The 24,872-nt window shown below is 35.1% G+C and overlaps 1 protein-coding gene across 4 annotated transcripts in view; it reads right to left on the bottom strand.

The window, feature by feature from the left end:
• The window catches only part of THEMIS (thymocyte selection associated), a 168,034-nt gene that overhangs the window by 120,544 nt on the left and 22,618 nt on the right, over positions 1–24,872 (bottom strand). For all 4 annotated transcript variants that reach the window (XR_012508624.1, XM_010965531.3, XM_074368392.1 and 1 more), the window contains exon 2: positions 11,376–11,534. Coding sequence is in view for 3 of the 4 variants with exons in the window: in XM_010965531.3 (XP_010963833.2) it covers positions 11,376–11,534 (159 nt within the window). In the remaining variant the exon portion in view is untranslated. The remainder of the gene's footprint in view (positions 1–11,375; positions 11,535–24,872) is intronic.

The raw sequence follows: 24,872 nt of genomic DNA, 5'->3' as shown, positions 1-24,872 counted from the left end.
ATTCTATTAATCCAATTTTTAAACTTTTTTTTTATTGAGTTATAGTCATTTTGCAATGTTGTTCTATTAATCCAATTTTGTCATTTGTTACCCTTAATACTTTCCTATATTTTTCACATTTATAATTAAAATGATTTTGAAAAGAGTCTTACTGTTAAGGGATATAGATATCTTGGGAGATAATTCTCCACGGCATTTCTACATGTCTCAGAAACTAGAGGTAAAAGATTTGTTTCCTGATTAGTATGGAAATGATAGAGAAATATCTCCCTCCTGAGTGACATTCTGGGATAGTAAAGTTTTCCCCTTCTCCCCTAAGGAGATTTTCTTACATTCCAGGGTAATAAAGACCATGTTTTCCTCAAGGGCAAAGATGGGCAGGTTTGCCAGCAGCCTCTTACACTTTCAGGATTTCCTAAATCCAAGGTTCCTCCACTGTGCGCTGGGCACCCACCCATCCCTGTTCTATCTCACCCGTGGGACACAGGGCTCAAGGGGAACCACTAAGGCATGAGGCGCATGCTGTCTGCTGTGCAAAAGAAATCAGCTACTACATTCATATGGGCTTATTGTTTCTTACTGATCTAATTTATGAAGTGTGGCAAGTCGACCTCGCAGCTATGCGGCTCCTTAGAGATAGCTTGACCTCTTGACAGATAACATCCATTTATCCATTTATCTTGTAGAAATTAATTTATATGGGAAGCATTGCCTGAAGCTTGTCTTTAAAGCATGATTTAAATCCATTAAACATATCAAGGAAATTTTATATTAGTGAATTTTCTTTCATCTAAAAATTCCTATTTCGCGTTATATTAGCAGTAGCATTAACTTGGATTTTTTAGCATGACAATGTTTACTACACATAACAGAAAAGTTAGAAAGGATGTCACATATCCAGGGGACTTGTGGATCCTCATTATAACAATGATGTTGGCTGACAAAAAGATCATCTCACTCTTTTCCTATTATTAAGCAAAAGGTTCTTCAGAGTGCAGACTCTAAGCCAGTTTAGATCCGTATTGGTGTCCTCTAATACAACTGGTACCACAGTTGGAGCATCATACTGATTGAGCATTTGAAATATGGCTACTTGAAATTTGCATAGCCAGACTTGGTATGTGTAATATGTAGAAAATACATGCTGGGTTTTAGACTTACCATGAGAATAATACAATATCTCAATAATTTTATATTGATTAAATACTAAAAGTATAATATTTTAGATATATATTTATAAAAATTATTAAATTAATTTGACTTTTTAAAAAAACTTAAAAAAAATACCTGTACTAGGTAGACTCCAAGATGGCTCAAGTGATTCCTGCCCCTGCCTCCTGGTAGTCACACCCTTGTGCAGTCTCCTCCTAGATTGTACCAGTATTTGTCAGTGTGATCAAAAGAATATAGCAGAAGTGATGGTGTGTCACCATTGCGATTACGTTATAGAAGACTATGGTTTCTGTCTTGGGCTTGCTCATCACTCACTTGGGGTAACCTTACAGAGAAGACCACGTGTCAAAGAACTAAAGTGTCCTGGAACAGCTACGTAAATAAAGTTGGATGAATAAACATGAATCTGCAGTCTCACATTATATTTCTATCAGATAGTGCTCACGTCGATTTAACGTAATCAATTACTTAACTGTGTGATCTTGGGTGAGTTGGCCTCTCTGTACCTCTGTCTTCTCATATGTAAATATGTGAATTCAATTAATAACCTACATATACATAAAAGTGTTTAGAACATTTGTATACGTAAAAGTATTTAGAATAGTGCCTAGCACATCATCAGGATTCTGATTTGAGAGTGATGTGGGCAGGATAGAGAGCAGGGTAGGAGAGAATGTTCCATGTCTAAGTTGTACTATCACATTTCTTATATACCTTCAGCAACAAAATTCCTACGCAGTAATAAAATTTATAAAATTTGCTCTAAAAATCCAAACAGAAAAATGTCTTCAGTCTAGCCTTGTAATTTTAATGGTGGTTTTATGGATGCAACCACAACCTTCCTTAAACATATGGTTAAGAGACATTATGTAAACATGCTGTTTGGAAAAAAAAAACTCTATTCATCAGAAAAAAATGTATTGAAACACATTCTTTCAGGATATTTCTTATATCTAAAGGGAAAGCATTTATTATTCATGCTTCGTAACACTACAAAGGAGGAACAAATCTTTCCAAGAAGTAACCCAGAAATTAGGAACCTCATGATAACTCAAACATTACATGATTTACCAATCTATGTGGACAATGCAATCAACTACAAAATATCAGAATATATTTTTGTTGTGTTTGGCAAGAATGGCAATGTTTTCTAGGTCATAAAAAGTCTCTGTTAAGAGAGCTGAGTTCTAAAACAACAAATTGTGCTTATAAAGCAGTGTGTTTATTTTCATAAAGAATTGAAATGGTTGCTTTTTATTTCTTTTAATATCTTGAACATTTTTTGAGGTGACATAATAGAGATGTATGGAAACATAAGATTAATATAGGATGCAACCAGTTATATATATTGCAAATTTAGTTCCCTACTCATATTTTATCAAAAAATCAACTTTCAGTTTTTCCTCTGAAACAGTCCTTGTGAAATCCCTACAAAATTTTCCTTTCTTAACTGTTGCTTAAGTTTTTATTTGCTACAGCTGCATCTATAAAGCTATGTTTACTGGTTAAAGGCTGGGTATCTTTCTTCAATAGAGCATCTTTACTTGCAAACAAAGGGTAACTTGGGTATCCTGGGTACCCTTGTCAAAGTTATGGACATCTTCACCAAAACTTCTGAATTACTATGAGAAATTAAGGATTGTATTCATATACTGTAGTACAGAAGGGTGGCTAATGTCAGCAAAATGGTGGAATAAAGACCTTTGAAAATTGTCTCCTCCATGAAAGCAATGGAGAAACTGGTTTAAAAAAATTGTCAGAATTAATTTTTTCAGAACTCCAGAAATTAAGCAAAGGACCGCAGCAACCTGGAGAGCATTTACTAATGGGGGAAAAAAAACAAACAGCTGAATTTTGGTAAAAACAGAAAACTTTGTGGCATTTTAACTTGCTGTATTCCCACTTTTCCCACCCCCTTCAACGCCACAGTAGGCTTTAAAACCAACAGCCTGCAATCATGGCAAAGCCAGCAGCCTAGCATTTACAAGATGGAGCAGAAAGAAATCGGGGTTCCTTCAAAGCTCATTCTCAGAAAGTTGTCATTATTTGACATGTCTGACGACTCCATACTTACAATGCTGTCTTTATTTGATCTCATTTTGAGCTCACTCAGTACAAAAAGATTTTCCCTCAGGGTATTTGTCAAAAACAATGAGAGGCAATTATTTAATTTTTGTGGCTGCCTGCAGTGGTGTATAACAGTCAGGAAAACAATAGGTTAACCAAAAAGCCTAAAAGGAAAAGCTGGGAATGAGATGTCCATAAGGACATTGAGAAGTTTCAACATATTCCTGAAATTTAAAAGACTACATATATGTATATGACTGTACATATACCCAGAACTGTGTGCCTGCTCAGGAAAGATCTAAGAAGGTCATCAACTCTGTCTGACTACAGATGATTCTACATGAGCAAGAAGTAAAAGCTTAAACAGGAGTTTTCAATTGCCTGACTGAGCATTGAAGGAATGCCTCTAAATGAACACAGAACCCCTTAACAAGGACTGGGAGACTTTTTGGTTCCAGTTGCTTAAGAAAATCTCTGTTTAGACACTCACTGCCCACCAAGCTAATTGAGCAGAGACTTCAATGGCTACACATTACAAAGAATGTAGACTTTACAGATTTAGCTCAGAAAAGTCACTGAACAATCAGCCATAACAAGCCCTGAGGAGTAAGGAGAATCCAACTTCTAAAGATGACATACCCGGTTTTTGACAACAAATTATGAGACAGGCAGAGGAACAAGAAAGTGTGGCCCATAAACAAGGGGAAAGAAGCAATCAATAGAAACTTATTTCTGAGGAAGCCCAAACACTAGAATTCCTGGAGAAATAATTTAAATCCGCTATTTTAAGTATGTTCAAAGAACTGAAAAAAAAACAAACAAAAACAAAAACAAAAAAAAACAGAAAAACAAAAACTATGTCTACAGAATGAAAAGGAAGTATAGAAATCAAGTCTTACCAAACAGAGAATATAAGTCAAATTTGAAAATAGATCAATTGATATTATCCATTTTAAGAACCAAAAAGTATGAAGAGAAATGAACAGTCTCAAAGACCTATGAGACACATTAAACATCAATATATGAACAATGAATGCCCCAGGAGAGGAGAGAGAAAAAAGTATAGAAATAATAAGTGAGGAAATAATGGCAAAAACTTCCAAATTCAATGAAAAAATAATTTACACATACAAGAAGTTCAACATATTTGAAGTAGAATAAACTTAGAGATCCATGGTTTAGACATATCATGATTAAACTCTTGAAAACCAAAGACAAATAGAGAATTTGGAAAAAAAGGAAAGGAGAAAATATTCCTCATGTACCAGGGTTTCTCATAAAATTAAAAGCGAATTTCTACTTAGAAACCATGGAGGCCAGAAGTCACTGGGATAACATATTTAAAGTGCTGAAAGAAAAGGACTATCAACCAAAAATTCTGTTCAGAAAAAAATCCTTTAAAAATAAAGGAGAAATTAAGACATTTCCAGATAAACAAACCTGAGAGAATTTATCACTATCAAACCTTTCATACAAGAATTACTAAAGGGAGTCTTCAGGCAGAAACGAAAGGATACAAGACAGTAACTCTAATCTATGTGAAGTAATAGAGTTATCAATAAAGGTAAATATAAAAGAAAGTTTAAGTGTATGACTTGTTTTCAATTATTTTCTTCTATCTTAATTTAAAAAACAATTGCATAAAGAGTAATTTTAAATCTGTGTTGATGGGCACACAATGTATAAAGATTTAGTTTTTAATGATAATAACAACTTGAACCAGGGGTAGGAAATAGAGCTATATATGAGACAAATTTTATATACTATTAAAATTAAATTGTTAACCCAAACTAGATTGTTATAAATTAAGACACTATTTATAATCCCAAGGCTACCACTGAAAAACTAAATTTATATACATATATATGTATATGTATACACATATACATATATATATATATATATATATATATATACACATATACACATACACACCCATTTTTTAAAAGCACTGGACTTGACGTTTCTGGCCTGGAAACTGTCACTCTGTCCTAAAAAAAAGTAAAAAACTGAACAAACTGAAAAGTCAGCGACTCTTCTTAGATCCATCAGAGAAAGGAGATCAGAGGACAAACTACTGCCTCCAAAACTGCAGACACACTGGCAAGTACAGAGAATCACAATTTACCAGAGAAGAAATCTCTACAGAAACCAGTACCAGGGTAGACCAATCTGAACTGTGATGAATTGCTAGAGGCTTAGAGTGGACTAGTCTGAGAATAAAAAATTCCAGGGAGTCCTGGTCATAGAAGGGCTCCCACAATTTTGTAAGTTTTACCTCCAAAAACTTAACCCAGCTCTCATACTGAATATCAGAGAAAAATCCCCTTATGTTCCTGGAAGGTGGAGGGTAAAAGAAATCATTCTGAAATAGGCCAGAGCATCTTGTTTTTTATTAACACCAGCCCTCAAGAGAAACTATTGGTGTTTTATCAGGACTCATTGACCTGGAGGGATGAAAATGTGCAACTAACACCCACTCTAGCCTTCCACTTAGGGAAAAGACACAACAAAAGCCCACTCTCACCTTTCCATTTGGGGAAAGGGAAATACCCAGTTTTTGCCTGCTCCGGTCTTCAGCATGGGAGATGGGAAATACCCAACTCCAACCCACTCTAGCCATCCTGTCCCACCTAATGGGTGGGGAATGGGACTGAGAAGCACTTGTAAAGTTCACAGTTCAGAGGCACAGGCTCACAAAAATACCATTACCTAATAATAGCAATAGAGAAAGTCTCCCCTCCTGCCATACCTTATTGCCACATTACTAAAGACCTATTTACTACAGATCCTTTTAACCAGTACACCATGTCTGACTATCATGGGAAAAAGTACAAGGCATACTAAAAAAGGAAAAAACAAAACAAAAAGACAATTGAAGAGACAGGGCAAGCATCAGAATCAGACACAGACACAGACATGGCAGGGATGTTGGAATAATCAGACTAGGGATTTAAAACAATTATGATTAATATGCTAAAGGTTCTAGTGGATACAGTAGAACAGGTGGGCAATGTAAGCAGAGAGATAGAAACCTGAGAGAAAACTAAAACGAATTGCTAGATATCAAAAATAATGTAACAGAAATAAAGAATGCCTTTGATGGGCTCATTAGTAGACTGAACAGAGCTGAGAAAAGAATCTTTGAGCTTGAGGCTATATCAATAGAACTTCCCAAAACAGAAAATCGAGAAGGAAGAAAAAATAAAACAAAAACACAGAAAAGAATTTCCAAGTACTGTGGGATAAAACCAAAAGGTGTAACATATGGAAATACCAGAAAGAAAGCAAAGAGAAATAAGAACAGAAGCAATAATTGAAGCAATAACTGGGAATTTCCCACAAGTTAATGTCAGACACCAAACCACAGATCCAGGAAACTCAGAGAACACTCAACAGGATTAAAAAAAAAAAAAGAAAGAAAGAAAGAAAAGAAAAACCAACATAGGAATACCACATTCAAACTAAAGAAAATCAAAGACAAAAAAATCTTGAAAGAAGTCATAGCCTATATTACCTACAGAAGAGCAAAGATAAGAATTACATTTAACTCAGAAATTATGTAAGCAAGAAGAGAGTGGGGTGAAATATTTAAAGTGTTGAGGAAAAAAACCCCGCCAACTTAGAATTCTGTACATTAATATCCTTCAAAAGTGAAGGAGAATTAAAGATTTCTCAGACAAACAACAACTGTGGGAATTTGTTGCTGATAGATCTTCTTTGAAAGAAATATATTTTTAAAAAGTTCTTCAAAGAGAAGAAATGATAGTAGGAACATGGAACCACATAAAGAAAGGAAGAGCATCAGAAAAGGAATGAGTGAGAATAATCTAAAAACTTCTATTTTCTTATTCTTAATTAATGTAACAGATAAAATTTGTTCATGATAATATCAACAATGTATTCAACTATAAATCTGAAAGAATCAACAAAAAACTCCTAGATCTAATCAGTATAGCAAGGTTTCAAGATACAATGTTAATATACAAAAGTCAACCACTTTTACATATACTAGCAGTGAATAAGTGGAATTTAAAAAAAAGAAAAAAGGGGACTGTAATAAACTCGTCTACAAAACAGAAACAGACTCACAGACATAGTAAACAGTCTTATGGTTACTGGGGAAAAGGTGGTAAGGGATCAATCTGGGAGTTTGAGATTTGCAAATGATAAGCACTATATATAAAAATAGATAAAAAACCAAATTTCTTTTGTATAGCATAGAATTCAGTACCTTATAATAACCTTTAATGAAAAAGAATATTAAAATGAATGTATGTAAATATATGCATGACTGGGACATTATGTTGTATACCAGAAGTTGACACATTGTAACGGACTATATTTCGATTAAAAAAAATACCATTTGCATTAACACCTAAAAAAGGATTATTTACCTATAAATCTGACAAAATATATACAAGATCTATATGAGGAAGTCTACAAAATTCTGATGAAAGGACTCAAAGAACTAAAAAAATGGAGAGATATTCTATGTTCATGAACAGGAAAATGCAATACTGTTAAGATGTCAGTTCTTCCCAACTGCATTGATAGATTCAGTGCAATGCCAATCAAAATCCCAGTAAGTTATTTCATGGATATTGATAAACTGATTCTGTAGTATATACGGAGAGGCAAAAAGCCTATTACAGCAACACAATATTGAAAGAGGAGAACAAAGCCAGTGAACTGACCTACTCAACATCAAGACTTATTATAAAGTTGCAGTAATCAACACAGTGTGATACTGGTGAAAGAGTAAAAAAATCAATTAAACATAATGGAGAGCCCATAGAAATATAGTCAATGGATCTTTGACAAAGGAGCAAAGACCTTAGGTTTGACGGTACATTTTTAGACATGACGCCATAGGCAAAATCTACAAAAGAAATAACTGATAAGTTGGACTTCTTTTTAAACAATTTTGCTCAGTGAATGATACTGTCAAGAGAATAAGAAGACAACCTACTGTCTGAGATAAAATATTCATAAAATACATATGTGATAAAGGACTTGTACCCAAAATACACAAAGATCTCTTAAAAATCAATAAGAAAACAAATAACCTGATTAAAAACTGGGCAAAAGACCTGACCAGAACACCTTGCCAAAGAAAGTGGCATGGCAAATAAGCATATGAAAATATGTTCAACATTATATGTCATTAATAAATTGAAAATTAAAATAATAATAAGATAGCATAGCTCTATACATATTAGAATGTCCAAAATCCAAAACACTGACAACACAAAATGCTGGTAAAGATGTGAAGCACCAGGAACTCTCACTTATTAGTGGTGGGAATGCAAAATGGTGAAGCCATTTTGGAAGAGAGTTTGGCAGGCTCTTTAAATATATTCTTACCTACGGTCCAGCAATCATGTTCCTTCATTTTGGCAAATCCCTAAAGCGTTGAGAATTAATATTTACACAAAAACCTGCACATGAGTTTATGGGTTTTTAATTCATAATTGCCAAAACTTGAAAGTAACCAAGTTGTTCCTCAGTAGGTGAGTGGCTAAAGGAACAGTGGTATATCCAGACAACGAACTATTATTCAGTGCGAAAAAGATATGAGCTACAAACCATGAAAAGACATAATGGGATTTTGATATTGAAGAGGCTATATAAATTTGAAACAGGTAGTATAGTATATGGGAAATCTCTGTACCTTCTACTCAATTTTACTATGAATCTAAAACAGCTCAAAAAATAAAGCCTATTTTTTAAAGGGAATTAAAATCGTACACTAGAAAATATCTAATACAAAAGAAGGCAAAAATGGATCAATAGAGAAACACAAAAGACTTAAGACATATGGAAAACAAACAGCAAAATGGCAGATTTAAATCTCACACTATCAATAATTACAGTAGGTATATAAATGGATTAAATAATTAAAAGGCAGAGATTGGCAAATGGATTACAACACATCATCCAACTATATACTGTCTATAAGAGACATACTTCAGACTCAAAGACACAAATTGTTTGAAAGTAAAGCAATAGAAAAACATAGACCATGAACATAGTAACCAAAAGAAAACTGGAATGACTACATTAATGTTAGAAAAAACAACTTTAAAACAAAAATTGTTACTAGAGACAAAGAAGGATATTATATAATGACAAATGAGAAACTCCATCAAGAAGAGGTAACAATTATAAACACATATACGCCTCATATCAGAGTCCCCAAATACATGAAGCTAGAGCTGACAGAATTGAAAAGAAAAATAAGACAATTCAACAATAACAGTCAGAAACTTCAATAGTATACTTTCTAAAGGGGATAGAACTAGATAAAAGATCCACAAGGACATAGGAGACTTGAACAATACTCTAAGCTAACAGAGATCTGTGGAATGCTCTGTAGAACCCAACACCACCAGAATACACATTCTTCTGAAGTGAACCTGGAACATTCTTCAGGACAGGCCATATGTTAAGACATAAAACAAGTCAAACAAAGTATGTCTTCCAACCACAATAAAATAAAATTATAAGTTATAATCCCCCAAATTGGAAAATTCACAAATAAGGAAGGTTGTTTTAAAAATAAATTGAATTTTTTCAGTTTAAAAATCTAACTGGGTATCTATTGCTATGTAGGATGGGGTAAGAAAGGAATAATTAGAAGGTAAGCAATTAGTAAGATTTCAATTGAAAGGGGTAAAATATTGGAACACTTGGAAGAATCTTCTCCTCATATAGTAAATTTATTTTCATTCTCCAAACCTCAATTCAAATATAACTTTGTCTGAAAAGCCTTCCTTGACTCCACCAATGATGGTAATAATAATGTTAATAATGTTAATAAAAGCTGACATTTTTATAGCCTTTGCTATATAACAAGTATCATTCCAAACACTTTAAATATATTTCAATATTTAATCCTCCCAGCAACACTAGGAAATAGATAGTATTATTATTCCCATTTTACATGAGAAGAGGGTAAATAACTTGGAGAGGTTACATAACTAAAAAGTGACAGAGTTGGGATTCAAACATAATGACTCTGAAATCCATGTTCTGAAGCATGACCAACTGAAGTTAGATGTTCCTTATCAAGACTCTCATGGAATCCATGTATACTTCAGTCATTCCATGGATCACAGTATATTGAAAATGCTTACTAGATTTTCTTGTTCCACTAATGACACATTCAATAAACAGTTATTCATTTAATAAGCCACTATTGAGCACATTCTTTGTGCCAGAAAATATGCCTGTTACTCGAAATAAAATCACATATGTCATATTTCATCTGTCAAAGAGTTTTAGTCTCACGCAGAGTTCAGCACACTATATAATAGTTCACAGGCCAAATTCAGCCGGCCACCTGTTTTTATAAATAAATTTTTATTGAACCACAGCTCATCGGTTTATGTATTATTTGTAGCTTCTTTCATGTTACAACATCAGAGTGTAGTAGTCGTTACAGAGACCATTTGGCAGGCAAAGTCTAAAATATTTACTATCTGCTCCTTTTCAGAAAAACTCTGCCAACCCTGGTCTAAAGAATAAGACAAATAACAAAATCAATTACTACCCTATAAAGTGCATGCTATAGTGCCCAAGATACTATGGGAACATAAAAGAGAGAGATCTAGATTAGATTAGAGGGTCAGCAAAAGTTTTCCAGGAGACATAATATTTGAGCTAATTTTTGAAGGCTGAGTGGAGTTAATACTCACAGAAGATGAGCCAGACCTATCAGTAAGACCAGGTCATCAAGTTTAGCAATGATCCAAGGAGGCAGAATATCGGCAATAGGAATTAAGAGAGTAAATATGTTTAAGAAATATTAGTTAGTTCAATATAACTTATGAAAATATACCTTTAAGTTCTTATTTCCTGCCATCTAGCACAGCTAATGGTGCGTATAGTCGGAACTCACTAAATATTTGTTAACAAAAATATTAAGTTCTAAATAAATGTTTACTAAAATGGGGAGAAAATAATTGCCTTCTATTAGTCCTTAAAATCATTTAACTATAAGAATTTTGGTTTTTTCACCCACTGCCCTAGAGTTAAAGAAAAAAACTTTCCCATTGTTTTCAGTTGTATAGATGTATGTAACATTTAACAATACAGTTTTACAAATGAGAAATGGCTGCAATATGCTGTACCTGGAAAATTCATAGGCAGTTCAAATGGTTGTGGAGACGCACAGCCTTCAACATGCTCACACATTTCAGCTATGATCTTCTTAATTTTGAGGCCAGTAATTTTAATCACTTCTCCTGTTGACAAACAGCATTCATTTCCAAACATTTCATAAATAGAACCTGAAAAAAAGAAGAGAAAAAAAAAAACAGCTTTTAAAAAAGAATTCAATAGTGAAGAACAAAGTAGGTATCAAAAGGCTCATATGAAATGTTTTTATTCAGTTCCTCTCTTAGCTGCCTACTAAACAAGAATTTAACCAAGCTTGGCAAAATGTACAGCATGTACCAAGAAAAATATTAGATTTTCACTTCATCCACTGGGCAAAGTGTAAACAATCTTACTTTTGTTTTTATTGTAAATTGAATTTATGGTTTCCTCAGCACCTTTAGCTCATCTTTCCAAGGTCAAGCTACAGCCAAGTCTTCCCCAACCGGGATTTATGATCTTTTTTTGCTGGGTCACAGAATAAGCTTACATGAGTCAACAATGATCTAAGTAAGTACGGCAAACAGGGTTGTAATACAATCCAACATCCAAAGACAGAGGGATTGCACACTGGGGCTTCATATTAAGAGCATTTATAAGATCTGGTTCTCTTCATCATCGTGAATATAACGTTTTGTCCATTTAATCTCTTGTTTTGACAAGCTGGAAACAACTCTCAATATCTTTAAGGCAATAGGGGGCAGACCAATCCAGACAAACTGAAAAGCTTCATTTTGGTTCAGGATTTCAGTCTCCTTTCTAATAAACCTTTTATCATAGATGATAAAGCTAGATTTTTCATCCATTTATTTTCCTTTTATATCTCCTGATGGAAGAACAGTGAGCAGTGAAATAACTGGATGATGAGCAACAGGAAAGAGGAGAAGCAAAAGCTCTGGATAATCTACCTCCAGTAAAAAGGGAACAAACCTCAAATTGCACCTCTGGCATATTACCACTTTACAATGGAGCAGTAAACTAAAGGCTGTTGTAAATAAACACTGCAAAACTGTGGAGTTTGAAACGTCAATTTTTCCTTACCCCAATATGATTTATATCCTCTTTACCACCTTAAAGTGTGAACAGTATGAGCACAAGATTTTAGGTTGGTTGGTTGTTTTTTCTGAAATTTCCTCTGCTGAACCTCCTCCTCATAGGATCCTGCCTGATATATAGCAGGCACTGAAAATATTTTTTATAGTATTAATGGTTATAAAAATTATTAAGCCTGGCATCCAATCTAGCTTTAAACAACTCTGTGATTATATTAGAGTCTCATCAGGGAGCAGGAGGGGTACATGCAAATTAGAACACTTTGAGGAAGTTTTAACAAAGGGGCAATTTGCACACAGGCACAGACAGTTCTAGGCAGCACAAGGAAACGTAAATGTCCTGATCTCACTCTTCCTCCGTTGGATAATTTGCCAGGGCACTCCAATGCCCAAACCCAGCCAGAAGCCAGAGGACCAGGGAGCTGCTGATCCTCCACAGAAGTCAGCCTCCCAGGCAAAAAGTGGAAGTGGAAATCTAGCACACAAACCTTACTGCCCATTATTTAATGAGGGCTATTTTTTCAAGCATGCTTGTATATCTGCTCCTCATATACATCTACAACTCCCTCCTTTTCTCATATTATTCCCGTAGCTACATGTGTTCATACTTTCATTAACTCCAGTACATTGTGTTGTCAGCCATCTCAAATCCCTTATGGAACAAACTGGGATATTAAAAATAATAATAAATCCACAGTGACATTTTCTTCCAGTGAACTCAGAATAGTTATTTTCTATGATCCTCATTTGGCAATTAATCACATACTAACATTTTACACCTTCAGTATTATCTCATTCTGTACTTAATTTTCTATGACTTTAGTTTGTACTACTCCCAACTCAATTTTAAGTTTCATGGGAAAAAAAAAACCCATTACATTACATTCTTGCATAACTACCAACACATCAACCTCCCTTCCTCATTCATTCCCCAAACTTCAATGAACACCTACTATGTGTCAGGCACTGTAACTGGCAGTAGGTATCAGAGATAAAATGCATGTCTTCCCCGACAGAAACACTGTTCTGAAGACAACAGAAAGTCAACAGACAATTGCAACAGAATATGAGAAAGTTATAATATTGGAAATACAGGGCATTGTAGGGTAAATTGGAGGCATTTAATTAAGCAATTAGATAGGAAAGAGATTAGGGAAAGGTTTGTGGAGGAGATGATAGCTGAGCCGATCTTTAAAGGAAGCATCACAAGATGTTAGGACAAGAAAAGGAAAGAATATTTGACAAGACAGTGAGATGTGAAAGAGCCTGATACATTTTGGAAACATCACATAATTTGCTGTCTCAAATATAAAGTAAAAAGGGGGAACTGGTAAGAAAGAAGACTAGAGAAGTAGAGGGAGTCTAGATCATGTAGTGTCTTTATAAAATCACCAGTAAACAGAAAAGCCAATCGAAGTATGAAGCATCCTCAGAGACAGAGCACTTAAATTGTCAGTTATCAGGGTCCAGGAACTAATACCAATTTAATGAGACGTCGTATGTACCTAGGTGCTTGCTATCCAAAGTGTGGTCTACTGCATCACCTGGGAGCTTGTTAGGATCTTGGCCAGACCCTAGACCTGCTGAATCAGAACTTGCATTTTTAACAAGTTCCCCAGATGATTCATAAGTACATTAAGGTTTGGAAAGCACTGGTCTAGGCAACAAATGTATAATGGAAAAAAGTCTCTGTTTCTGAGATTGTTTCAAAACTCACCAGAGAAGAAAGGGCATGTCATGAAGAGGAAGCACTCAGTATCACTGAAGTAGAGGATGTTGTAAGTAGGGAAAGGGAAGGATTTTAGAGAGCAAAAAAAAATGACATGTTAAGATTTTACCAGAGTCACATTTCAACTGAAGTCTGTTTAGCTTAATTTCAACGCGAATATCTAATTGTAGATGTAATGTATAGCAAACTGACTTGTTTGGAATGCCATTTTTCTTTCAAAGATTCCATTGGAATTCAAAATTAAAAGATGGGCTTCTGTGAGATTACGTATCAATTCACAAGGAATAGAAGCCAGAGACTTCTAAGAGAAAATCTTGTGCATTTTAGTCACCACACAAAAAGCTTTTGACACTTCAGGTCTCTTTCTAAGGATCCCTCTCCTTTTGAGAAAAAAAAAAATCACTTTTTTTCCAGTCATTTAAGGAAATTTTAGTCTTTAACACTTATCTTTAATTCTTTGTGACTTCCAATTTTCTCCAAGCAAGAAAGCTGTTAATTCATTTTTAATAAAGAGAGAGGTCAGTGACACCCAACTGTAGAAAGTTATGTCCATGAAAGGTGACAAGAACATATAGAAAGTCTCAAATCCCTGAAATTTGAAGAGTTCTTGTACTTTATTATCATTATAATGTCTCTTAAAATACATTTTTCCTCAGTGAAAATATAAAATGGTTAATTTACAAAACAGCCAACTTTCATAATATCAGAACAAGCGCATATAATATGCTTAATTGCCTTTTTAAAATTTGCTGAGTGTCTGAACTATGTGTTTGTGTATACATAGATATAAGAATAGTTTTCATTTCATTTTTAACCACAAGACATGTATTTTAAATATGCAAATCTTGAATCTATTAAATCTTTACAGACTGATTCTTTCCAAGTCAGAGCATATGTATTCAGGATAATGCCAAACATCAGAGAAAGCTGGAACAAAGCAGCCTGTTTTCAGTGATCAAACATTGCCCCTGAAGGCTGTAATGAAAGAGCCGTGTGCCTTTGAAATCACCTTTTCTGTAATGCTACTTTGCTCAATAAAAATGACACATTAATATCCTTTTATGAGCCCATCCCTTATTTGACAATTCATATAAGCAATGCTGTGATCACTTCAAAAAAGCCAAAACAATTGGTTCCATAGATTTTCTTCCATTTCCTCTACAAAGTTAAAAATGTGTGGCAGTCAGGGAAGAGAAAACTCACATCATTTGAAGGCTTTTTTCACTTTACTCAACAGGTACTCATGCCCTTCACTCCCAATACCCCAACTCCAGCCACTTATCCTCTCATCAGCCTGTCAAAGTTCAAACAATCCTAAAGATTCAACTCATATTAATTGTCTTCTTCAAAGCCTTTCTTTATTCCACATCTAAGTAAGATTTCTTTCCTCTGTGCTCTAATAGTACTTTGCATGTATATAGCCCTTATATGATTATTATCCCATCCTGCTATTAGGATATTATTTTCTGACCATTAATATTATGAATATCTTAGAATTTATTGAGTCCCTAGAGATGAAACATCACCTTAACCATATTTATATACTTCTTCACAAACACACAGCTGATACAGTTTTTGTCAACTAGTAGATACTTAGTGATTGTTAAATTATAACTTAGCTTTACTGTAAAATGACAATAAATTATTATGAATATAGTACAAGTCCTTCTACATCAGCAGTTTAAAGCATGGTCAGCACAAGGCTTTGGCATGGGTTATATCATCATTTGGTATGTCCAATATCAAATGCACAAGCATATGTGAGATTAGCTGGCCACCTTGTGAATTCCCTAGGCAATGAACATTAAGAGCGGGTAATTCTATAATATGAATTTCTGCCACTTTTCCATTATGTTTACCATTTTTATGTTGCTAGACTTGAGGGTGAGGCTCATAAAATGATCTGAGAAAGGTTTGGAGGAGTTAGGAATTTACTCTGTAAAGGATTAATATTGTAAGACAGCGTATAGAGAAACACATCTATACAACAGAAACAGACTCACATACATAGTAAATAATCTTATGGTTACCGGGGAAAGGGGGTGGGAATGGATAAATTTGGGAGTTTGAGATTTGCAAATGTTAGCCACTATATAAAAAATAGATTAAAAAAACTAGTTTCTTCTGTCTAGCACAGGAAACTATATTCAATACCTTGCAATAATCTTTAATGAAAAAGAATATGAAGACAAATATATGTATGTATATGCATGACTGGGACATTGTCCTGTATACTGGAAATTAACACATTATAATTGACTGTACTTCAAAGAAAATAAAAGAACCATATCAGATTGAGCTTGCTGTTCCTCATAAACAGTTGTGATTATTTACTATTGTTGTTGTTGTTGTTATTATTATTATTACATGGTCAGTCGTCCATATAAAGAGACTGTCTCCATCCCCTGTAAAGCAAAGACAAAGTCATTCCCACTCACTACATGAAGAATATATCTAAAAACAGATGAACATGATATTTGAGTGCAGTTTGTAAATAAATAAGCACGAAATAGCAAGCTTGCTAGGGATGAATTCTAGCTGGTACTGGATACACCACTGAGAGATACATCTGAATATTGATAGGAAATGCTCTTTCAAGGTCACAGAGACTCTCTTCCCCTTTGCCAAAATATCAATATAAGAAGGGCAAACAGTGGCACCAAGTATTAAGGAAAATGAAGGCCAACACCAGGTACAGCTAAGGCATAATCTCTCTTACTTCTAAGGATATGAGGGTTTTCTTGTTCATTGGGTGTTTAAGTGTCATCTGAGAAATCAAGCTTGCAGACAGGAATGTTCTAGAAACTACAGTGAATGTCGGTGAGTCTAAGTCTAGACGTAGGGAAGCAATAAAAGCCACAATGGGTTGAAAAGGCTGGAGCCTAAGAGTCAATAAAGCAGATTAAAATAGTAGTGAGGCCAGAAACCACAAAGTGTCCAATTTTTCAACCATTCTGAGTAAAGAGTGTGGCATTTAAATGACTAAGTTTTAGGGGTTGAGAAAGATTCACAGTTTCATTCACCAGCTAAAAACTTGATGTTTGTTTACTAGTACGATCAATTTAATAGATTAAATAAAACTGTGGTGAGAGGGTTTGCAAGTTGTTGTTATGACAGAAGTCGTTGTGGCTCTTTGTGTTAACAAGTAAAGGGACTTGGGATATGTGAAATAAATATCCCCCTACATATCTATAAAACCTGATGATGGTGGAGCAAACTGGCAGTTCCACATGTCTCAACACTATTATTGATCAAATATTCCCCACATTTCACCCAAATTTTAACTCTCAAAATACCATTATAAATAATGTTATAATTTCTTATGTGAACAATGGTGCATTGAGAGTTTAGGAATGACTTGGTTTCAAGTACATTTTATATACTTTAATATACTTGCCTATGTTTTATATCCTAAATGTTAAATAAAGCTACTGCAGACCTTTATAACCATTTAAAATCATAAACTTGTTCTCCATATCCCATTTAATGAATATAAATATGCTGATTGAATTGATTATACATGGGCTCCAATGCACTATAATGCAATGCATAAAAAATAAAACTTTACTATATTATAAATTTTTCCTAAGTTCACTAGCACTGATCACTTAATTAACCATTCTGTTTATGAAATATGAAGACTGAAGTTATTTTATGTTCATTGAATTAGATAATAAAAATATGCTTGAATTTTCTTTTTATTTTTTAAAATTTATTTTTATAACAGTTAATTTGTATTGCATTTTATTGAAGTACCAGTCTATAATGGATTGGGAAAAGAAAATAAATTATACCTTCACTACAGATAGTTTGAGAAGCACTTCTCTAAACTGTTAAGTACAAAAATATGACCACATTCAGTATTCAGTGCAAGGAATCAGGGTGTAGTCTCAGGAAAGAGTTAGAATAAAATCTGAACACACTGGAAAAAGGAAAGTTATAATCTAATACACAAAGCCCTAATCAGTATTATTAACTCATCTATTTCAATGTCAACAGCAGCCTAGGTGCCCTGACTAAAAGACAAAGGAATTTTAATCAACTTGACAGTAATAGTTCTAATTACAAATTATTGCATTGGCATTCTGATTTGTACATTATACTCCTCTGCGTTGTATGAGGCAATGCTTGAACCTAATTGAGCCTGGAGTTGATGAATTTACACAGCAAAGTTCCAAATCCAGGAGCAGGTGAAATTCCCTAGGAGATGAATTTTGTGAGTTCTATCTAACTAGCATGCCAGATATTCTCCATGAGAGAGATGGCAAATATCTAAACTATATTATACCATTTTTCCCTTCCATCAGTAATCATCCATGGCACATTTCCAGCTGAATCCAGATGAGGTCAAATCATCCTCTTCAACTTAAAGTTCAAGTGACTATCCATCAATTGAAGACGGTATGCCAGGTATAAATTATTCCCAGCCCAGTCTTATTCTATGACTTTTCTTGCTTTCTTTAAGCCCCCTTGGGTGATATTTATTTGTAAAGATTTTAATCCTCAGATTGGGCTAATGTACTCTCAAAGGTTTAGTTAAAAGAAATCTGGCAGAAGAGTATAGACTCCTTCAATCCATCATTTTTTCCCAGGCAGCTGTCTGAATTGAGGCATAAAACATCTAACCTGATAATAATCACAACTTTATATAGCCCAGTGGCAGCTGTCAGATGACTTTCAACTTCATTTATATTTCTAAGCAAAGTGCCATTAATTCTAATGATCTCTTGAATCACTGAGTCTTAGTGTCAGGAGCTTAAATACCATCTTTTCCTATGAACATATTAAAATGGCTACGTCTCTATATAATATCTCTACCTACTGGTTGTCCAAACTGTATTTGAACACTTTCTCTGATGGAATTCCAATTATTTTAAGGTGACCTACTCTACTTTTGGGTAATTCTTACTGTTAAAAAGCTCTGCATTTTATTGAAGGTATAATATGTGTTCCTATAGGATATACACATTAGAACTATTTTTAGCCCTTGAAATCATACAGAAAGCAACTATTTAATTCTTCTACAGAGCAGCCTTAAAATGTTTGAAGACAGCTGTCACCAGTTGTGCTCTATAACAAATCAATCTGGCAAACAACTGAAATATGTTCTGGGTCACTGCTTACAGCACAGGTTGCCCATTATAAAAATGCTTGAAGCACAACTTACATGGATGTCAAAGGCATTCTTGGAGTTGTGCAACAAGGTATCATGCCTCTCAAAAACACACATGCCCTTGACCGTTCCAGAAGAGATTCGATAGTGCCTGTCAGAGATGTTCTAAGCTAGTAAGAGAGATGAAGAGAAGAAAACACTCCTTTTGTATCAGTGGCATGCAACAGAAATTTCACATGTCAAATACTGTCCCAACCCATTGGCCAAAACTTAATCAGGTGGCCACTTTAAGCTTCACAAGGGCTGTGCAACATCTTTAGCTGGGCAGCTGTGTTCACAGCTGAAATCTCCGCTACAACAGAAGTTAGAGAGAACGGATATAGTTAGGGGGACAGCTAATGATCTCTGATCCAAAAGGTGAGGAAAAGTCATGTATATTTCATAATTTACATTAGGCTGTATGTGTCTATAAAACTACATTGTCTTATGAAGAAAAAAATGTATATTTTTATTTGAAATACCAAAGACAGGAGGTCTGTTGCTGAGGTTGAGACTGCAAGATGAAATTTCAGGGTTGAACTTTATCTCCCTAAAGAGATACAACTGTTAACATACACCCCCCCAACACACATTTCTCTCCATTCATTCGTAGGCATTTAAGTAGGTAAAAATCACAGATAAGAATACCTTCTCCAGAGTCAGTTTCAAAACCAAGGTCCACATTTAATAAATATGTGACTTCAGGCAATGTCTTCATCTGTAAAATGGGGATGGTGCCTCAATTTCTTTATCTTTAAAATGAGGATAGTAATTTTAACTCAGATAGTTGCTTTGAGAATCAAAGTAGATCATTTTTAAGTGCATGGCCAAAATCTGGCATCTATTTAGGGCTCAATAAATATTAGCCATAGTTAATGTCATTATTATTATTTCATATGATATTGTTTAAGACTAAATAATTCAGTATAATATAAACTGGTATGATTTCCTCGGTCAAGATGAAAGATAAATGGTTTCTTATGGATGAGGATGGTGATTTGCCTGAATAAAAGAAATTGATATTTTCTTTGTCTATCATCCTAAGAAGGCAAAAATGATGGAAGTGAAAATAGAAACTTGAGAAGATGTTCTTGGACTGGGAATAAAGATACATTAAAGGTCATTTTCCCCCAACTTTTATCAATAAACCTTGGTTTGCCACAAATGGGTTTCAAGTACTCCAACATATTGATCTCCTTCTTCCTTGAGATGACCAACTCAGATATGTCTGGGATGACTGGTGGCTTTGCCTGGTGGCATCTGGCTGCAAGTTACCTTGTCTGTGCACCCCAACCAAACAAATACAGTGGACCATTGAACATCACTGGGGTTAGGGTGCCTACCTTCCAGGCATCGAAAAACTGCCTATACTTTATAGTCAGCTTTCTGTATCTGTGGTTCCACATTAATCTATTCAACATTAACTGAATGCATGTTATGTGCCAAAGAAAAGAACTATGATAAGTACTACTGATACAATGGTGACCAATTTATACGTGGTCCTTAATCTTCATGAAACATTTAACATACTGAAATAAAAGGTATTAATGAAAGAATCATACAAATATATGATTACAAAATGATAATTACTATGAAAGAAGTTGCATGCACTAGGAGAAAGGGCCTGGGCTTCTAACCCCCATGAATAGTACAACAGTACTATACTTATTTATTAACCTATTCAACAAATAAATATTAAGTGCCAGCCATATTAATCCAAGTTTACAGTAAAGTTCTTTTTAAAAATTTAGATTTGGATTTCTGTTTCTGGGAAGATGGAGTAGGCACACATTTTCCTAACCTTATATATTCCAGACTTAAAGGTAAAGATGCTGGCAATCTAGAAATGCCAATGTGTATAGACAAAAAAAGCTCCAATAAATCCTGTTCTCTCTGGCCAAAAAGTCAGGAAAGGAACAGCCTAGTAAAACAGAAAACTTTTTAACAATAATCACTCTACTCAAGTCAAACTTCACCGAAATGACTTGGTTTCTGATTTTTGCTTCTCCAGCAGGGAATGGGGGTGCACTGCCTCATTATTGTCTGCTGGGATTAGAAGCCCAGGTTCCCCTTTCAGCCTCTGCTGACACCTGGGGAGAGGATCCTCCTTGCTGCTGAACAGAGTGGGAGCACTGGCTCCTCACCAGGCTTTCACTGATACCACCCTTGATGGGAGGGATACTAGTGTCTCATCTCTCTTGCACACGTGGCCTCCAGTTACACTTTCTGGTGGGGTGGTGCCTCATTAGGCAATAGTGGAAGTCCTAATTTTTCACTGAGTGTTCTCTGACAGCACCACTGGAGGGAGAAGAAAGTACACTGTAGTAATGCTGAATGGGGTTGGAAGTCCAGATTCCCCAACTGGTTTCCCTGACAGAAGGTGGGGGCTTATTAGCTCAAAAAGATGCAAGTCCCATCTCTCATCTCGGCCTTTTCTGACACCACCTCAGCAAAGGGTGGATGAGTATCTTATTACACTCCTGAGGATGAGATTCTAGTCTCTACTCAGCCTTCCCAGGTGTAGGTGGTTGTGGAACCAAATATTTTTCGGTAATGTTTGTAAATGCTCTGTATCTTGACTGTATCAATGCCAATATCCTGGCTATACTATAGTTTTATAAGGTGTTACAGCTGAGGGAAACCGGGTGAAGGAGACATGGGATTTCTCTATATTGTGGCATATAATTGTGTGGGTCCACAGTCAGCTCAAAAGAAAGGGTTTAACTTAAATAAATGTGTGTATGTGTGTGCTGCAGGGCAACTTCTCACACCAGTGACAGACTGAGAAAACCTGAGCCAAACACAAGAACACATGTGGATGAGGAGCAGTGGAGGCAGCCTGAGGAAAATGTATAACCCCCAAACTGCAGCAAATCCTTATGGGAGTCAGTCATGATGGGAGAGACAGAAACAGTGGGTTATACTGATACTGGAGAAGATGAGAGCCTCTTCCTACCATTGGGACTCCCAGAGGGACTCCAGAGCAGCACTGTCCATTAGACCTTTCTACAAGGATGGACATATCATAATTTGAGCTGTCCAACATTGTAGCTAATAGCCACATGGGGCTCATGAGCACCTGAAATGTAGCTGATGTTAAAATGGGGAACTCAATTTAAAAACGCATTTACTTTAATTTATTAAATTTTAAATGGCCACATAATGGCTAGTGGCTACAGTAGTGAACAGCATTTCCTTTTTCTACTAAAAAGAAAAGGAAGCTTGTAAGAGAGCCTAGGTTTTCCTATTCGTTAAGTGCTTCTGAACTTTGGTAATTTGGGCATCCTTACAACACCTTGATTGTCCTCTCATGTTAATGAAGTCAGCAAGAAACAACTTAAAGTAGAATCTCTTACATATGTAGTACGTGATGTATGATTATGGCCAAATGGGGTCGATCTGGAAGGCCGATTATTAATATCAATGGGACAGGTATTCCAGAATGTAAAAATATCACTTTTCAGATTTAAACAAATTAACATGTATTAAAGAATTATCTGACATCAGATGTCTTTCCAACATGGTCTGAATATAAAATAAAAAAGTCAATGGTCAGAGAAAACTTTAAAAGAATGGATTTGAACTGTAGGCAATATATTGCTATTGTTCTAAGAAAGTTCTTCTAAAAGCTGCTTGCAGGGTAACAAAAGGCAGGAGGGGCGAGGAGATGTGTTAGCAAGTGCAGTGGTGGTATGAGTATGCTGCAAGGCGAGTCTGAATAGCATGGTAACTGCAGACACTGAAATGACCCTCCAGGAACTGGTGAAAGAAAAGTAGAAAAATGTGACCAAGATGATTTCCAGACCACAATGCTAGAGCACTAAGAGAAACCTGGTGTACTAACGTGGAAAAGCTACGTTAGTAGGGAGTTGGGGAGGAAACACCAAGCTCAGTTTCTGCTACATTGTTTCTAATGTCAAATGGTCACCCTTAAGCAGAGGTGGTCCTATCTATTACCTCTTCAACAGCTGTTTGCCAGCAAGCTGCACCAGAATTAATTGGGGGAAATTTAAAAATATAGATTCTTGGGCTCTACTCCAGAAACTCGAAATCAGATTCTCCAGGGTAGAATTCAGGATTATGTTTTCTTTTTTTAAAGTTCCCTAGTAGATCCCAATGTTTACTTAGTTTTGAGAAATACTGTTACAAATCACTAAACAGGTAAAAGGAAGTCAGAACTGCATATGTGAACCTGGGAATCCATAAAAATTTGGGAGTTAGTTAAAATCACACGAATAAAGACAAAACAAAAGCAACTCTGGACAGATCTACTCCAATGAGAGTGAGAATAGAGTATCTGGGATATGCGTGAAAGTAAATGTTTAATATTACAATGTGCATGTAATTTACTTAAAATAATTTAGCACTGACAATGAGGTACATACGGAGGTGTTCAGTAGTTGTAACCTATAGCCCTGGGGAAAGGATGAGGAAAACGTTAACATTTGAAGTACACTAATCAGAAATATAAACTCTGAGTGACTAGTTAATACAAAAAAGATTAATCAGAAGTTCGTATTCTTAAAACAACTACACTTGTGTCAGCCACACTTATCTATTAATAGTTTTCTTAATTAGAACAATGGATATAAGTTTTAAGATCACTTTACTGGTGAAATGCATGGTGTTCAAAATGTGTTGATTAGTTTCAAATGTAACAGAGGCACTTCTGCAAAGGCGTATGAGAACCTAGTGAGCCCAATATGGGTCCTAGGCTTCACAGTCCTGCTTCTGCAGCTGATTCAAAGCAGTTTTGTCATCTAACTAGAAGGGCAGCTGTGTCCTGCAGCTAGGATACTGCTGCAGAACTATGAGATGAACCTTTCATGCAAGGTGCTATCAGAGCATCTAAAAAGACAAATAGCTCGGATTACAAGCTGAAGCACAGGTCATACAACTCTTTTACCCATGATTTCTAATAAACGTTTTACATTTGACAAAATTTCATTGTCTAAGACCATGTACTTCCAAGGATTGAAGGCTACCAATATCTACTCCCCCAAAAACCCAATAATGGAGAATACCAAACCAATTCTGGTCAGTTGGTAACAAAAGTCATTTTCTCCAGAAAGTCTGGCATGATTTTTTTGTTTCAGTTACTCTTAATGAATACGATGAAGTTAATATTCATCAATGGGTTTATTTTAATAAATAGGAGCTGCTAAGTTTCACTGAGCATTGAGCCTGTGGTTTTTAAAAACATGATGCCCCCTTGAATGACTCTGCTTTGTTTTTTAAAGGAATCTAAATTAGAAAAACAACTAGATGAAGCCCAACAGTAAATATACAATGCTGCAGGTCACTTGTCAGATGAATGGCATCTATCAGTAGATAATTTCACTGTCAAAATTTTAATGAGAACTTGCAAATGAATGACTTATTGTTCCAAGCAAGAAGAGAATGTTCTTAAAGCAGAAATTAAAATTTCCACTCTTACTTCTATCTTTAGTGGTTTAAAATACTCATTTAAGCTTTAAAGCATGCTGCAAGTAGCAGTTTACTAAATGTCATCTTTAAAAAAAGTCATCTTCAAAGTAAT

Source organism: Camelus bactrianus, chromosome 8 (genome assembly GCF_048773025.1).
Source record: "Camelus bactrianus isolate YW-2024 breed Bactrian camel chromosome 8, ASM4877302v1, whole genome shotgun sequence".
Classification (NCBI taxonomy): domain Eukaryota; kingdom Metazoa; phylum Chordata; class Mammalia; order Artiodactyla; family Camelidae; genus Camelus; species Camelus bactrianus.
This window is presented reverse-complemented; position numbering and strand designations above follow the sequence as displayed.